The sequence below is a fragment of the Vanessa tameamea genome, chromosome 18 (genome assembly GCF_037043105.1).
Source record: "Vanessa tameamea isolate UH-Manoa-2023 chromosome 18, ilVanTame1 primary haplotype, whole genome shotgun sequence".
Lineage (NCBI taxonomy): Eukaryota > Metazoa > Arthropoda > Insecta > Lepidoptera > Nymphalidae > Vanessa > Vanessa tameamea.
The window spans coordinates 6,871,084-6,889,082 of NC_087326.1; the positions used below are offsets into that span (position 1 = coordinate 6,871,084).

Consider the following 17,999-nt stretch of genomic DNA (forward strand, 5'->3'; position numbering starts at 1 on the left):
TAAATCATTAGAAAACTATATCAAATCAAAAGTTATGTGCAAATAATCCCTCAAATTATCAAATCCTTCAATATGATTGTATTGATACAAATAGTATGTAGTACTTGAATCATAGATAGATAAAAAAAAGTATTGGAAAATTTGTACGGAATTGTATTTATCATCAAGGTTAATAGATTAAAATATAAAGACAACAATTTCGATCGCTCACCGTCGTCTTCACAATCGTAAGCGCGTCATTTTAACATGAACATCGTTATTATCATAGCTGTCACCGTTACCATCATCACCGTATCCGTTACCATCATAATCGTTAACGCCGTCACCATCCTCGTCTCTATCAAAATATTGCTGTTATACAAAATGTTCAATTAAATTATGAACGCAGTTTTGTATTCTACCCTAGAGAGGGATTGGGGGTTTACGGATAATGTTATGTTTTAAGTACAGAAGGATGAATAAATATTAATATAGATTTAAAATATTATTTATAGATTTTAAAAAAAATTACAAAAAAAAATGCATTTAAAAAATAAACAGTATATTTTGATATGGAATATATTAAACGATAAACCTATCGGATGTTTGAAGTTTAATATTATTTAAATGTAAATCGTATAACTTTGTTATCAGAAACGGGAGTGGAACTATAAAAGAATATTTAATTTTGTGGGAAATATATTTTTAAAAATGCGGTAATTTGTTTCATTTTCTCCGTATCTAATCAAAGATAATATCTTAAGAAGTTATATAAAAACCAGAGATGGGCCGAACTTTGGCAGCTTGAACCGAACTTCCGACATTTCGACTTTCGAATAAAAAAAAACCTACTTGCACTATTTTGACTGAAATGGATATCATAACTGTTAAATAGGTACATCTAGACCATTATACACTCATGGTCATTTCCTTAGTAAGAACAAGTAAACCTTACCTTACAATGTGATAAAGATTAAATTGTTTTCTTCGTCTCTCGTCTTTATTTGGAAAACCACCACCACCTAGACACTGATTTTATGCTCAAATGTAACAATTCGTTTCAATTTCGCTGCGCTTACGCTCGAAAGCGCGGCGAAATTGAACCGAATGTTCATACGGTACATAATAAAAACAGTCCTTATTTTAACGATAATTACCCTAGTAGTTTTTTTTTCTGTACATTATGTGGCTAACAGATGCATCTAAATGGTCATTAAAAGTTAGATATTTATTCAAAACGAATATTATTTTCATTTTAGTTAGGAAAAAATAATTGCCATCGATTTTCATGATTTTACTGAGGTTATTCCATTATTATTAACAATAAATTTATAAACTAATCTTTACATTCCAAATACTGTCTTCTGATCAAATCAAATTATTCTTTAGTCGAGTAGGCTCAAAAGTATCTCGAAGGAACCTAAATGCGTTACATGAAATTTTCTCATGTTATGTAAGTGTATACTATTAATTTTTATCCAAAAAAGCAATAGAGCAACGTGATATAATATAAGCGTGATGATATAAGCTCCATAAATCTCGAGCGCAGTAGAGGCCTTAGCTCTTACAACTTTTGCTACCACGGATATCACGCTGTTACTTAAAAAAATAATTATTGCATTCTATCGCCAATAAACCACAGATAAAATATGTTATCTGTTCTATATTCGAATGACATTAAAAAAATAAAACACCTCGATGTTCTATGATAGTATATTCCAAAAATATAATGTTATAGATAACATTGCTTCAATCAAGTTATAGTAACCGTTTATAACCGTTTACAACCGTTACATACTAAATGTTATTAGCAATGACCAATTTAACAACTTCAAAAACTTATACAAACATTACTATATAATTTCAAGGTCATATCACACTCAACTAATCACATATTCAAATCTACAATTCCTTCAAATTCACCAATTCTAAAGTTAAAAGAGATTTGCTCGAGCGCAGCTGCAGTGCAGCACTATATTTAATATCAATTATTAAAATATTAAATAATCATCAATTCCAATATCTTTTGATAAGTTTACTAAGTAAGCGGTTGGTATAAAAAATAATTGAAAATAGTTAACTGGAAAGAGTACAATAAACCACGTAAAGGGATTTTATATTAATTTAAATTTGCAAGTTCAGTCAGCGATACAATAAAAGGTTGCTAAGATAATATTTTTATTGGATAATGTTTTCTAGATATTATACCACTCGTGATAACAGAGCTATTGAAATATATTTATTGTCTACAAGTTTTCTCATTCATAAACAATTGTATAAACTTTATAATAGTAAACAAATATTTAAAAAAAAAAGTCTCGAATATGAAGTGGGATTTCTATAACCAATTTACTCATAGGATAATCACAAATCTAGATAACTTTAATCAAAATCAGTAGTTTGTAAAATAAATTTAATATAAATACATAATATATTCTTGTAACTTTTATTAACAAACTTATATAATACTAATAGTATACAGAACAAAGGTTTATGGAAAGTTTATACTGTGACAGATGAGTGTGATAAGACACTTATTAAAAATTTAAGAATAATATGTCTTATGGCAACATCTGTAATGTATTTAAAACAATGAAACAAGAAAAAACATGAGTATCAACTTGGTTCAAATAAGATATATGTAACTATTGAATTTCAACATCCACATAATCATATAGTTTCAAATCTCAACTGGACACACTCGATACAAAGTCTTTCATCCCTTCTTTTATAATTAAAAGTAAAATTACTTTTATTATTTAATTATTTTAACATATACCAGCCATGATACAATAAATTCTTACAGCGACTAAACTATGAGGGGATAATTCACATACTTACTTTTTATGTTAGTACGAGTGTATAATATAGTTTGTGTTGAAATGATTACATAGAGTATGTGCTAATATAATTTTGACTAGTAAGCACCAATTGATTAACATACATAATTATATCCTTAAAAAAATATTTACACATTTCTCGTGGCTAATAAAATTTAGCCAATACAATAACTTGGGTTACGAAAACCCTGTCCTAAAATGTTTTATACAAATAAGAATGTGGAATTAGGTTTTAATTTTTACAATCCCTAATGAATTGATAATTCGAAACAGCCCTTAACTGAGTTCAATGAATCCTGTTAACATTGAATAACAAAATTTTGAGCGTTTAATAAAATCAGTTCGAGCCATAAATTAGAAAACCTTCATTTACATACATATAAGTATATAATAAGCTGGTGTTTATATTTGAATAAATAAAATCATATTTTATTCAAAATTTTAAAGCAATACAAATATATATATATATTAATATTCTCCATTAATTTAAGCTGTAAACATTATTCTATTGTTTAGGTCTTATATATTTATGATATACCTTAAATCGTTACATTTTATATAGAAAAGGTATTTTCTTTTTGATCCGATAGGTCAATATTTTACAGAACTCGGTGGTATTTTTAATTCACGTTTAATTTTCGAGTTGTGGTCGTGTCACGTCGAGACTTCGGTATCCTTAATGTAAGTTGTATAAACGTCTCTTTACAATGTTGCTTCACGGCTCACCTAAGGAAGTATATAAAAAAATATAATTATACATATATCAAAATTCATAGCTCGCATTGCGTGTAAATAAATAATTTAATATGTATCATAGATGAATCTATGATGCAATTAAAATCTAAACCGTTCATTCGCATCACAAAATGTACTACGGCCTCGCAAAAATAACTTTCAACTGGAATCTCGTCAATTGACCTGGTAAGTATCTATTTATAGATAAATTTGAAGGCAAAAACCAGTCGGTACCATCTTCTTTTATGCTTTCTTTGTCTTTTTATGTTTGATATCTATGTTATCAAGGCTTAGTGTTTTTATTATTATTAATTAGTACACATAATTCATTTATGTCTTTTATATAGTAGATAACTGTAAAGTCTACAGAAACCCGAGGTTCTGGAATCAAATCGCAGGTCGGCCCGATTAAAAGTTATTGGGTTCTTCTGTCGAAAATTTCTCAGTGGTAGTTCGAAAACAGGACGTTGGTAGTTTGGACACTCCCGTGCCTCGGAAATCACTTAAAGCCGTCGGTCGTGCGCCGAATCTTTCCGGTCGTGTCGGATTTGCCGTCCCATCGAATTATGAGAGTGACGGAGAGTGCACATGTTTATGCGCACACACCGCCACCACGAGACGGGCCGCCACGCCCGCAATCGGGCGGACGACATCATCATGTATAGTGTCCTGGCGGTGGACTCACGCGCGGGCGGCGCGGGCGGCGCGGGCGGCGCAGGCGGCTCGGGCTCCAGCAGCGGCAGCGCGGCGGCGTGCACGAGGCGGCGGTGCGCCTCGGAGCCCGTGAGCGCGGCCACGGTGACGCCGGCGCGGTAGGCGGCGGGCAGGCGCACGTGCCGCGTGCGCGTGCCGGGCTCCGTCCAGCCCGTGGCGCGCCACTCGCGGATCACGTTCACCACTTGACCTGCTCGAGTTTATCCTTTCTTACTACGTGTTACTATATTCCGTATACGTAGTACGAATACCGTAACCATGGAATCGTACCGTAACGATGGAAGTATTGCCCATATATGTGGCAATACTTCCATCTTAGATTATTCAACTGGAGCAAATGAGCCAACTTTATTATCTTGGTGCCCGCTTGACACTCGCCACACGTCATAATTCTTTACTAGTGTGCGTGTACTTAGTGGCCAACCGTTGGTCACTTCAAAAGATTACATTATATTATAAATTAGTCGTAACACGTAAATCATTCGAAAACAAAGAGAAATCGATTTTATTCTTCAAATTAAAATGTAACGAAACGGGAAGTATAATTTCCCAAATAAAAGAAATCAAGGAGTTTCAATTATGACAAATGGATGAAGTAATTTCTAAAAAGATAAAACTATTTACCGAGTACATTGAAGGTGTGAAACCGTTGATCGGGAACGAACATTAACGGCGTTAGATCAGTATTAGCCGTAAACCTTGCAAGCACGTCCCTCGTCCGAACGAGCAACACTGATGGGGAAGTCAGCCGAACCCAGAGTGCCGACTCACGAACACATTCTACAGGGTTGGTCAAATACACCCCCTGAGGTGATACACCAAACACCATTTGATGGTGCCACGCATCTGGGATCTCTCCTTCGCAACCCATTTGAAGGTTAAGAGTTACAATTGGAACTGCACCTAAAAATATAAAGAATTTTATTTAATTTTTTGTCTTTAAATTAAGTTTATATAAATACATAATACAAATATTTATACGAAATTGGTCTTTCTATAAACTCACCAAGTGATATCCAATCTGCTAACCAGTGAGATAAGGAAACTACTCTTTCTGGATATGTCGGGAAGAATCTTGCAGTTACAAGACCATCTGAGGCTCTCTGGATCCCAGTAATCAAGTCTGCAGCAGTGCAACCGGCCACTGCTCTTGATAATAAATACCTGAAATCCAATTGATAATATAATTCCTCGAAAACGTTAAAGGCAATCTTTTACTTTTAAAAAGCAGAAAGTATATTATATTAATAATTCTTAATTACATCCTCAAAAATCACATTCATTTTTAGTTCAAAATGTTTGCAATAAAGCTCTTTGATTACATAATTATGTTTTTTTTTAATTGTAATTAATTATTCAAGATACCTTGGTAATGGCGCATTGTTAGCTCTTAGTCTTGTTCCAACACATGCATTGATTCTTTCTAGATTCACAGGTACACCGAGTGCAATCTACAAATAAGATTTTGTATATTTTAAGCATTCATACAAAATAATGTAATATAAATATTATTGTTTAAAAGAAAACTAGCAATATTTGACTTTGTGATATCTTTTATAATTTATTAAAATCAAGACTATAACACATATATTAGCCTCTATAAGTTTAATTTCTTTATAATTTAAGTGTGTATGACAATTAGCCCAGGTAATAAATATCGAACAAACATCTCATAGTCCCTGTATAATGTTTCATGGAATGGCTTTCAAAAAATTTTTTTATTCCTTTAACTCATTGTATTTTATTTCATTATATGTTTGTAATTGTTACTAACATTTTTAAATAACTTTATATATGACATACTTACAAAAACATTAACAACAGCAGTAGCTCCACAAGCAGAAGTACCAATCTGAGTCACTTGTCTTTCACATGCCTCACGTTCTGACCACACCATGCACCGAGGTGGTTCCACACTACACACAGTACACTCAGTTTCTGGTTTTTCATTTGTTACCTAGAAACAAAAAATCAATGTATTAACTAGCTGAACCCACAACTTAACCAAATCTATTATAAAACTTTATGCGCATAAAATTTCACCCCCATTATAAGCCTATGCCCTACCAGGGGTAGGACATAGACTTATGCTTTTTTTAAATTCAAACTATCAACATACCAAATTTCATCTAAATTGGTTCAATGGTGAAGTGTGAAGTGGTAGGGGACATAGTTACTCTCGCATTTATAATATTAGTAGGGAAATTACTTAGTTTAATTTTAAAATGACAGGTATAATTATATAATGTTCTGTATGTGTAAAGTTTTTCATAGGAACCTTAGCATTAAATAAATTACAAATAACCTTTATTTTTATATGTATATATATTGTAATTGTTGACAATATTTGTAGTTTCGAAATAACTTTTCTTACAATACAAAATATCAACTATAATTAGATTTAAAGTTTTTAAAAGTTAAATAATGTAAATTATTCCCACCTGTACAAATATAACTTCAACTTTCTTCCGAAATTATTGATCCAGAATGTTGTGTAATAACATTGTGATATTAAATAAATTTTGAGTAAAGTATTTTTATCCTTATTCAAAATTAAATGATTTGTTTAAATACATAAAATCTTATTTGGGAATCACTTACCGAAGCAGCATCATGGTTGTTTATATCAAAGGTTACTCTTTCGGTCATAAGTTTTTTAGCCATGGTAATATGATAAAATGCTGAAGACATGTTTGACGAGTCAAAGATAGGTCTTTCACCCTGGTTTATTTGATATGCAAATGGCTCCTCTGCATGCTCTTCTTCATCTAAAATTGTACACTTTGCATATAAAAATCAATCTTACAATCAATTTTATAACAAGTTTATAAAAAGTTAAAAAAAAGACATTCATTGGTGATTTAAACTAATTATACCTATATGAAATTAAAGAAAAGAAAAGAGCTGGAATGGGCAAGCACTACTGACTTTTTATGATTATAAACACAAATCAATGTTTATAATTCATCTCATTCCTGGTGGTGAAGAAAAATATAGTAAGGGAACCTGCCAGTGTTGAAAAAAATCAGACACTTTTGTATCTGCCATGTGGGTATATTAAAGCATGGTCAAACAAGCCCCAAACTGTCTCCTCAGAAAGTTAGTCTTTGCTAAGCAGAGGGACAGTTACTGACTGTTACTTTATGTAGTACTTTATATAAAACTTACAGTGTAATATTTCTCTTGGTGCTATCAAATCACCACTGGATGCATGAACAGGTATAGTTTGATTGGCAGCCAACCATTGTGATGTGGTCCTGTGAACTAGGAACTGTTCTCCTCTCACATTGACATGAGTAATATAAGGCCCAAACTCTTGAGCAGCCCTTGCATTTTCAGGTACATTCTGCTCTACTTCTATACCTCGACTTGTTGATGGCACATTAGAGTAATGTGGTTCTACCACTTGAGAGGAAGTAGATGCAACTACAATCTGCTGAGGCTGAACAGGACCTGGTAAATATTCAGGAGATGTCCCTCTTATAACAGGCTCAATTTCTTCAGGCATATTTGAGCTATCGAGGTCTGTATCAGGGGTAGATTCATCTCCAGTATCAACTTCGCAAGAGGGTCCTGGATCAAAATCCATTTCTAAAAAATCCATGTCTGGGCTTGACACACGTGAACTCTGCTCTCTAGCAATAGGTCCCACTTGTTGAGCAACAGGGTAATGAGGAGGCATTGGGAGATGTTTGTCAAGGGGCAATCCCATATCCAAACTGAAGAATGAACTTGGCAAATCAGCCAAGTGCTCACCTCCCCTATATGTGTAAATACAACCATCTTCTGAGCCTAGAGAATAATCATCATTGCCAGTATCACTGGAACTGTCATCAGCATCAAAATGAGACCTGTTTAACTTTAAGCTTGATGGTCTTTTCCTACTTTCTCTAAAGGTACTCTCAGGTAAACTTTCATAGACTTTGCTTGAAGAAGCTCCACTAGTGGATGGTGCATTTAAATTGTAACTATGAGATGGGCCTACAGTTTCCAAGCAGACTTTGTGTTTCATACATGTTTGTTTATCTTGGCTTGATTCTAAGCCATTATCACAAGGGTTTTTATCAAATTTATTACTACTTACAAGGTCGGGTGGATTGTTCGCGGTGTTGTTAGTGTTATTTGACATTTGGGGACTGTTATTAGTATGTTGTTCCAAATTACCTTCTGGTAATGGATTTGACGGTTGTCCAAACTCATTGTTCGTCGATGAATTTAAATTTCTTGGTCTTGGGCCATTCGAAGGGCAAAAATTTAAATCTGTTTCATGTGACATTGATGTAAACACATTTTCTTCGCAGTCACCTTGCCCTCGTTGTTTTGATGTGCCCTTACGACTCTTAACTATTTCACTTTCGTGGTCTTGTTTTCCTGGATTTCTCATCGGCGCAGATCCTTCGAGAGGATCCATTGTTACAGATATAATTTATTAACGAACGTCGGCATTGTCTAATTTAAGGTTAATAGTATTTTTAAATAATTAATTTAAATTTCTAATGAGACATAAAACGTAATGTTCATTATATTATTCAAAACAATATCTATAATGTCCAGAAATTACAAAAATACAGACAAAAGTTGTTGTCAACTAGAATAAGAAAATATTCGATTAATAACAAACCAATTCTAACAGACCGATTGACAGATGTAATAGTCTAATGTCTATGATTTCAAAACTCAAGTTCGGTAGATAAGAAATAATAATAATTATTATAATAAGAAAAAGGGAGAAAGATGTAATTCTGAATTGTGATTCAACGGGAAGATGTACATATACAAACAGCTTATCTTGCCACCATTTCATATGCAGTCATAATTTGTACAAGAAGTACCTTTTTTACATTTTCATAAGAAAAAACTAATTAAAAACAGTCCTCAGAGTAAATATTTATTATATTAATAGTTTCTAACTATAAGCTGCAGATTACATACATAACATTTTAGGAATAAAATAGTCATTTTAAAAATATAAATTGCCGATTATTGTAATAGTCTTCACTTTAAAGATTATTAAGATAAAAGAAATGTTAATTTTATAAGATGATAAAGTCTATAAAAAAAACGAGTTTAGATATTCAATTCTTTACTCTATGACAAGTTGTCACTTGGTATTGATACGAATATTCACAATGACACACTGAAACTCTTTAACCAGCTGTAGGATCCTAAAAATTGCGTCTTATTTCTTGGAAGATATCTTCGAAAGGTCTTTAGTGTTGATCACAATAAAAGTATTAAACCTTAATCCAAAGATTAATTGTTGCAATGGCATACGCCTACTTATTTAAATACATCATCATTGGCGACACAGGTATTGATTTTATATCCTAATATTTTTTCTTCAATCAGTGTCTCTACGTAGGGAGTGTTTTTGTTAGTTTTTTTTTGAGAATTGCCTGTAATTCAATTAAATATTAATCAAATAGCTAATTATTTACACAGCTTATAAAATATTATGTTGAACGACAATAGGTATCAAAATGGATTTTGTCTTCCGCCTACGCTACTACGTACATAACTGAATAGTCTTATGTGACCCATTCAAAATCAATAGTGCGATATTTTTTTCCAAAATAATATCTTCATAATGTTCAATTAACAAAGGAACTTAAATATTAAGAGTAGTTCCTGTGTCAAGGTCTTTTGTTGTTTCGTTTTTGTTGTTTGATTGTATTACCCAATCAATATCATTCAATGTTTTATTGTAAATAAAAAATATGTAATCGTAATGTTGTAAATAAAGGAATGAAACATGAATTTTAAATAACAAATTATGATTATTGAGTTCATTTAAATGAACCTGCTTTTGTTTACAAAATGATAAAGCAAAATAATTTTAATATTAAACAAAGAGATTTACTTATAAACAATATATTTATCTTAAAAAAATTTCATAGGTGTGGGCAAATCCTGCTTGCTGCTACAGTTCACAGATAAGAGATTCCAGCCTGTACATGATCTCACTATTGGAGTAGAATTTGGTGCCCGCATGATCACCATAGATGGGAAGCAGATTAAACTACAGATATGGGACACTGCTGGACAAGAAGCCTTCAGGTAAATTATAAAATGTATTACCAAAATCATATTAAAAATAATATCATGGGCAAAAATTCTGTAAAAGATAAATAATCAATTAATAAATACAAATTATGCTTACACAGTGTCTATATAACTGTCTATACGTGTGTGTGAGCATAGATAGATAATGAACTATCTATATTACAGTTCTTTATAATATTAAAAATAAATAGATATATTTTAAGATTATTTCTCTTTAGAGTAATTAAAAGTATCCTTCATTATTGCAAAAAGACATTCTTATAAATCATAATGTAATATAAATAAAATTTTGCAGGTCAATCACCCGATCTTACTACAGAGGTGCTGCAGGAGCCTTGCTGGTATATGATATCACTAGACGAGATACATTCAACCACCTGACAACTTGGCTCGAAGATGCTCGCCAGCATTCTAATTCAAATATGGTGATCATGCTAATTGGTAACAAGAGGTGAGCACTTATTTTACATTGGAGAAAATGTTCCGAATGTGTGATGTAAAAAAAGAGACTAAAGAAAGTCTTGTGCTCATTAACCCCACAAACAATCTGATCTAGTATAGTCTAAAATATAACAGTTAAACTTTTATGTGAAATATTGATTTGTAAAAAGTATTAAGTTCAATGAAAATAGTGGGCAAATACTTCCAAAAGGAATGTCAAATTATTACTACTTAATCATCTTATTAAATAATAATTTCTACCAAGGACAAATTTTAAAATAATCATCTATTTGACTAATGATTATAGTTGTTATTGATCTCACACATGTTCGACTCTATTTTTAACCTCAAAAGTATTCATTGTAATAACATTCAAATTGCCTGTAAGTGATTTGGAGTCTCGGCGTGAAGTAAAGAAAGAAGAAGGAGAAGCATTCGCTCGTGAACATGGTCTGGTGTTTATGGAGACTTCAGCAAAAACAGCTGCCAATGTCGAGGAAGCCTTCATTAACACTGCTAAAGAAATCTATGAGAAGATTCAAGAAGGCGTCTTCGATATCAATAATGAGGTTTGGCAAAATACATGCAATGCTTTTGTTGATCTAATAAAAAAAATGGATTTAATAAGTTCTTATAGAAAAACATCTTATAAATTGCTAGTTGATGTATCATCTTTCATCTTTATAAGTCAATAGTAATTAACAAATAGCTTATATGTAAGTGTTGACTTAAATGTAAATCATACCTTAATAACATTAATGTCATTGATTCCTTACAGGCGAATGGCATCAAGATTGGTCCGCAGCACTCGAATGCAGGCGCGGGAGGCGCGGGGGGCGCGGGTGCGGGTGGCGCGCCGCCGGGTGGGTGTTGTTAGGTGATGAGCTGCACACGCTGAGCGATTGCGGACTACCGACCGATTATGTCTGGACTGGGGTAAATCTTTTATATATATATATATATTTTGTTTTTGTATATGAAGAATGAATGAATATTTCTTTGTATTGTCACCTTAGTGGAACACCAAGAAAGGATTTTTGAAATTTTCCTTAAGGGATTTTTTATGGAATGAAAATTGGATAAAATTTATGCAGTTTTGAAGAAATAAGATAATTTATTCTAAGACGTGTTTATAAATCAAGGTCAATAGTGTCAGTAATTTTGAAAAGAAACCTTGACATTTGATTTGAAAGTTCATCATTGTCATAGTTATCAACCTGGAGCTTCCGTAATCTGATAAATCTTTATTTATTGGACCATAAATATTGTAAATATTATCAAACACATAAAAAAAATATAATTTTAATTCCAGAGGGGTGCAGCTGTGTGCAACAAACTATGGTACGAAACTTACTGCATGCTGGAATACTTAGTTATAATTTTAATGCTACGGAATATGTTGCATCTCAACTTGATATAATAGCAAGTAGGCTCATTGTCAGTAAGCCTAAAATACGGTAAACATTAAACAAAGTAAAGTAATATAATTGTAATTGAGGTATACTGTAACATACCAGCCGAAAGAGTAATTAAATTTTATGTACATGACTCCTTAATATTATGGTAACTTAAATTTTTTAAAGCATTGAACTTTTAACAATTATAAAACTATTGAAGTCTTTTGTCTCTACATTCGTTTACTCTGTAGTAGCAGTAATGTCACATGTCTAGCTATTATCATGAAAATTAGTCTTAAGTTAAATTCATTATGCATAACCAGACATAAATGAGTAAATGTAAGATTGGACCAGGCGTGAAATCATTTTGATGTGTATTTTATGTATGTTAATAATATATTGTTCATTCATTCATGGAAATATATAAAATTTCTAAACTTGTATACTTATTAATTTTTGCACTATTTTATATCTCAAATAATAATCGGGCATTTATTCCACTTTTACTGGTTAGAATTTAAGACAATGCTTTTATATAATTTTAAAAGTACAAGCAACATTTAGTAAACAAAATGAGAACAAAAACAGTTCAAACTAAACCAACATATTAAAAATAGTACTATAGACACTTTACCATAGCTGCCCCTAGACTGTTTTATTTTATATCAATTTAATTTAAAACTTGTTGTCAAAATAAACGATCGACATTTTTACATGAAATACCAAATTAATAAATATTTTTATCTTTGTTAATAAAAAATGTTTATTTTATTTTGTTATAATTTATTAGCGTGTACTTTTTTAAAGCTTATAACAGCTTGTCTGCAGGAGAATTTCATATATGATAACATATTTATTGACTGTCTTGATATATTTATATAAGGAGAGGGGGAGGCCTAGTGAATAAATTTGCACAAGTCGGGAGTGTATCCAGAGATTTTTCATCTCAGTTTAAAAATTCCCGAGAACGAATTTGTGACCTACGAGGACTGCTCGCAAGATAATTGAAGACATAAAAAACTAGGTAATCTAAGTTTAGCACATTGTAATGATGTAGTAATATTTTATAAGATTACAATATGCAGACACATTTGTAAGGCATAATTCATGAAGTAAATGTTTAAAAATTCATATAATTTTTTTTTATCCTGTTATCACTAGTTCCATCATATATTTTCTAATATTGAAGAATTAGACTTGCCAAAGTGGAAAATACATTTGGTTTAGCAAAGAAAATTCTAGCTCTGAGTAGAACCCGGTGAAAAACCTCAATTGACTTATAAAGGCATTATATATTACATAGGTACTTTAAAAAAAATAGGTTAATAAGTAAACTTGATTCGAACATTTTCAAACATTTCGAGTATATTTCCTACGCGGCAAATTCCGTGTACTGAATCAACTTAAAGTATGATGCATTGAAATGTGACGTTTATATTGTTTGCCTCGAGATAGTATTTACAACATTTTATAAAAATAAGCTTTGAACCAGCAGGCATCACATGAGCTCATTCATTCGCACCTCTTTCATTCCATATACAATTGCAAGACAGCATCTCAATTTGTCAGTATATTTATATCTTAGGCTACAATATGTTTGAAGAGATATACAGATACCCATTGCTGTATGATCTTGTTGATCCCTGCATAGCGTGAAATTGCGATAGCGTTGTCTTAAATAGGAAAGCTTCTTACTCGTTGACGACCCATTGCCATTCATCGACGTTATGTTGTCGACGGGTAACCGTCGTCTTCGTCGTCTTATCGATGGCTCGTTGAACCTGACCCAAACATTTTAGTTTAAACGGGTCTGCGTAATGGTCGAAGGTCTTAGTATTTATGATATCTATCTACCATCTAGACATTTTTTGCTCAGAAGAATAGTTCCTGATAGTAGTAACTGTCTTTTCCATGATTAATAAATATAATGGGACTTGTTTTACTACTTTCCAATCATTATGATTTAACTAAAATTGACATGTAACTTGAAAAATATTAATGGATACGAAATACTTATTCAGGTACAAATATTTATTCATAATTAATTTATAGCTATAACAACAATATGAAAAATTAATGAAAATCTATATATAAAGTTGAATTGATGTCATTCAAAACTGTAAATACAGAATTAACAATTTCTGGAGTCTTCATTTTCACAACACCATTGCTCTTCACTTCTGCTTTTGATAATAAAACCTCACACAGGTCAAATACAGTTATATCAAGAGTCATCATGTGATATATTTGATTTTGCAGAATTTGGTAAGCCAAGTTCACTGATTCTGATTCTCTGTTTACTTCATCCTTTATACTAAAAACACAAAATACATTCTTTAAAAAACCTAGACACATCATATTATGTATGTAGTATGACCCATCATTCTTATTAGAGCTGACTTAAAATGAAACAAAAATATTAATTAAAAAAGATGTGACATATAATTAAAAGAGAAATAAGCAACTCAATTAAAATAATTTTTAAAAAGTATTTTATAGATAAATTATATGTTCAAAAAATATTATTACCCATTCCAGATAGTATGCACATCACCAACCTCAAATGATAATGTGAGTTTGTCTTTAAAATTAACTTGGGGTGTCTTATAACTTAGAATAAATGGATCTGTATTCCGGGATGTGTCGTTTTCAACAAAATTGAACCCAAATTGTAATAGTTGATGCTGAAAAATAACAAAACATTTAATTTTGAGGAATACACTTATTTCTTTAACTCTGAAAAAATTAAAAAACACAAAAATATAAAGTCAGGTTTCTAAATAAATAAAAAACATGTTACATATATTATTACATATGTAACAAAATATGTTTATATATGTTGTATTTAGGTACCACATCATGTTATTTATAATCCAATATTTTCATATGTTTTTGTGATTTGGATGTTGAGAGCTGTGCCCTTTAAAGCTGTAGGCTACTTTTTCAATAATCTATACCTGAATCTAGGCTGAAATATAAAAAATGAAATTAATAGAAAAGAAATTTAAAATAAATCTCGTTTTATCACCTGTGTGAAATTATATTGTTTAATATTACAATCAAATATTGTTTGTAATGTGTTTTTAACAGCAAGGCCCACTTTCTGCTCTCCCCACTCAAGCATGTAAGGGAGATGGGTGGCATCATCTATAGATATACTGACACCCCATGAGAGAAGAATTGCAGCATACACTGTTTTATTCTTAGCACTGTTGTTGTCTTGTGAACTTGATGTTACTGTTATCTGGAAATATATAGTAAATAAAATAATATATACCATAGGTATTTTTACTAAAGATCTTATGGAGACAGAAGTTTTAAATTATAAAAATGACTTCAAGGCTTATAGTATATAAAAATTAAAGTAATTTGGTAACTTTGAATAATGGGCTCATATGATATTACTCATGAAATTTTAAAAATACATTTTATTACTATTTCTCTTACCATTAAGCCATTTGAATCTTCTTCCGAGTATTTTAGTAAAGGTAAATTTTCAATTAGTACAACATATTTTAAAGTCGAATTAGTAGCAATAGTACTAACAAAAGCTTGACGAATCTTAGATGCATACTGTTTTAGTTTTACTTCACCATATTGTAAATTGTGCATCGGAGAAACTCTATTTATTCGCCACTGGCCTTCATTATATATAACTAAAATAAATTGCAAGAATTATGTTTTAAACTGTTAACTGAACAATATTAATATACTTTAAACACAAATATATTACCGGCAAGTGGATCGTTAATTACATGTCCATTCATGTTTATTCACCTTAAAATATGTAATAAAATTTAATTTGGTTACATCACTTTTACAATGTTACTACGATGTATAATTACAATGATTTTAAAAATATTAAAATATTTTTTATTTTTAAACAACTTGTAGTGTAGCTGTAGACTAAAACCGTTAATCGTTATGTCAAAATGTCATAGAAAATTCAAAATATAAATAATGTTTACGATAGGGATACGATTATAAACTCAAAATATCGATTTTAACTGTCAAAATAATGTGATCTGTTAATACACACATATATAATTATTTTACATTATTAGAGTAAAATGTGCTTTTATTACCTTATATTATTTCATATTATATACATATTGGCGTACATAAGCTTACAGTGGTGTTCTTTTAGTTTATTTATTTATGAGCTAAAATCTAAATATTTATTCGATTAGCAGTCGATTAGACAATTTAAATAATTATGTTTACTGTAAGACTGTATTATTTAATTAGAAATTAGAATATCTAATCAGAAAGTATTTGAAAGAAAATAAAAAAGTGTATAGTTGATGTTAAATTGAGGGTTACACATTTTTAAATTAAACAAAAAACTAAAAACAAATATAATAAAATTTAATCGTGAATTTTATCGTATTAATGTAATAATAAATTGACGAACATTTAAAAGAGCAAAAGTATATATTAGTTTTTTCTTTCTATCTTAGTTTATTAATAAAATTTACAACATATTAAAAATATTTTATCATATTTTTTACAGTAAAATATTTTTAAAAGTATAGCACTGCAAATGGTTTTACTTTAAAGTATATAGGTATATAATATTATTTAAAATTATCCCTAATTTTCAAATGATCGGTTTATTTTTATGCTGATAGCATTCTAGCCACCATTCCATTCCACGCGGTCAGGATTTGTACAGTAACTATTTTTAATTCATATTTGTATATATTTACGGACTTAATGTTAATAATTCTTATGTTAATTAATTAAATAAATTATTTTTATATTAATAATTATTTTGTTTAATATGTTTTATAAGATAAAAATATACTAAATAATAAAAAAAAACTAATTTTAATGATCGGTGAATTAATGTATCCTAACTTCTGTCCTAGTTCTGTCCTAGTCCTGTCCTGACTAGTATACTTCTATCATCTGTGATCCGTTTGTCATTTCTAAGTTTTTTAAATCTGCATTATTTGCTTTTTTGTCAATTCACAATTGTTGATTGTCGTACCAACAATTATAGTAGGTATTTTACTGATATATTATTTACTGGAAAAGAAAACAAAGACACAAAGAGTATATCATAATATAAACTTCATACGGATAGATATTATACTTATAAGTTCGTATTTTAAAGTATTTGTTATATCAAAAAGTTGAGATTTTTTTTTAACTCGTATTTTTTACCTAGCTAATTAAGTAAACTTTGCACTTAACGTCTGACTAAAACCGGTTTAATTAAATTTAATTTTTAGTTACTTCGTTAGTAAAGTAAAATTTAACTTTTGTGTGCTAGATTAAAACTTTAAATATTTTTTGTAAGTAATTTCATGATAAATCGCGCATTGATTATTTTGTAATCACTAGTATCGGTGAATAAAGTTAATTTGTCTATTTGCGACGGAAATATTGAGAATTTGTTTCATTTGGCTTTCATACGTCGTGTAGAATGGATCAGCTAAGGTTCGACGGCCGTGTTGCTGTAGTTACGGGTGCCGGTGGTGGATTAGGAAAGGCTTATGCCTTACTTCTCGGTTCAAGGGGTGCTAAAGTGGTGGTGAACGATCTTGGAAGCGCAAGAGACGGTGTTGGGAAATCAAATTTCGCAGATGCTGTTGTCAAGGAAATTAAGGACAAAGGTCAGTTTAGTTAATGTAAAACAATTCAAAGCTTTAATTCTTACTCCTGACGTTTTCTTAGAACCAAATAAACAAATACTAGTGTTATTATTTGATTTATATTTTATAAAGTTTTTATAAAAGAACAATTTTTAAGTAATTATTATTTTTAAGTACTACTATATAATACCAAATATTATTATATTTTACTTTTGTATGGATTAAACAAT

At 30.6% G+C, this 17,999-nt stretch overlaps 4 protein-coding genes across 4 annotated transcripts in view; 2 read left to right on the forward strand and 2 right to left on the reverse strand.

Annotated features, from left to right (window-relative positions):
* The window catches only part of LOC113397091 (peroxisomal multifunctional enzyme type 2), a 58,367-nt gene that overhangs the window by 22,943 nt on the left and 17,425 nt on the right, over nt 1-17,999 (forward strand). Inside the window, exon 2 of the mRNA XM_064217646.1 lies at nt 17,597-17,790. Within this exon, the coding sequence (XP_064073716.1) occupies nt 17,601-17,790 (190 nt within the window). The 5' untranslated portion in view covers nt 17,597-17,600. The remainder of the gene's footprint in view (nt 1-17,596; nt 17,791-17,999) is intronic.
* On the reverse strand, nt 1,679-8,922 carry LOC113397080 (uncharacterized). The gene is made up of 8 exons (XM_026635238.2): nt 7,437-8,922; nt 6,870-7,036; nt 6,076-6,225; nt 5,634-5,719; nt 5,275-5,432; nt 4,893-5,171; nt 4,240-4,458; nt 1,679-3,545 (listed from the first exon to the last, which is right to left on the reverse strand). The coding sequence occupies exons 1-8, from the start codon at nt 8,677-8,679 to the stop codon at nt 3,535-3,537; spliced, it is 2,313 nt and encodes a 770-aa protein (XP_026491023.2). The 5' UTR covers nt 8,680-8,922; the 3' UTR covers nt 1,679-3,534.
* On the forward strand, nt 9,331-13,305 carry LOC113397133 (ras-related protein Rab-2A). The gene is made up of 6 exons (XM_026635302.2): nt 9,331-9,579; nt 10,166-10,325; nt 10,627-10,782; nt 11,161-11,341; nt 11,551-11,708; nt 12,085-13,305. The coding sequence occupies exons 1-5, from the start codon at nt 9,534-9,536 to the stop codon at nt 11,647-11,649; spliced, it is 642 nt and encodes a 213-aa protein (XP_026491087.1). The 5' UTR covers nt 9,331-9,533; the 3' UTR covers nt 11,650-11,708; nt 12,085-13,305.
* Nucleotides 14,183-16,084, reverse strand: LOC113397116 (uncharacterized). The gene is made up of 5 exons (XM_026635276.2): nt 15,903-16,084; nt 15,617-15,825; nt 15,198-15,413; nt 14,699-14,853; nt 14,183-14,483 (listed from the first exon to the last, which is right to left on the reverse strand). The coding sequence occupies exons 1-5, from the start codon at nt 15,934-15,936 to the stop codon at nt 14,243-14,245; spliced, it is 855 nt and encodes a 284-aa protein (XP_026491061.2). The 5' UTR covers nt 15,937-16,084; the 3' UTR covers nt 14,183-14,242.

Coding starts and splice junctions, on each gene's coding strand:
- LOC113397080 (XM_026635238.2), bottom strand. CDS start 8,679: ATGGATCCTCTCGAAGGATCTGCGCCGATGAGAAATCCAGGAAAACAA. Junction 6,226..6,869: donor ACAACCATGATGCTGCTTCG/GTAAGTGATTCC, acceptor TTTTGTTTCTAG/GTAACAAATGAAAAACCAGA. Junction 5,720..6,075: donor CTGCTGTTGTTAATGTTTTT/GTAAGTATGTCA, acceptor TCTTATTTGTAG/ATTGCACTCGGTGTACCTGT.
- LOC113397133 (XM_026635302.2), top strand. CDS start 9,534: ATGGCATACGCCTACTTATTTAAATACATCATCATTGGCGACACAG. Junction 9,580..10,165: donor CATCATCATTGGCGACACAG/GTATTGATTTTA, acceptor AAAATTTCATAG/GTGTGGGCAAATCCTGCTTG. Junction 10,326..10,626: donor GCTGGACAAGAAGCCTTCAG/GTAAATTATAAA, acceptor AAAATTTTGCAG/GTCAATCACCCGATCTTACT.
- LOC113397116 (XM_026635276.2), bottom strand. CDS start 15,936: ATGAATGGACATGTAATTAACGATCCACTTGCCG. Junction 15,414..15,616: donor AAGATTCAAATGGCTTAATG/GTAAGAGAAATA, acceptor ATATATTTCCAG/ATAACAGTAACATCAAGTTC. Junction 14,484..14,698: donor GTGCATACTATCTGGAATGG/GTAATAATATTT, acceptor TTGTGTTTTTAG/TATAAAGGATGAAGTAAACA.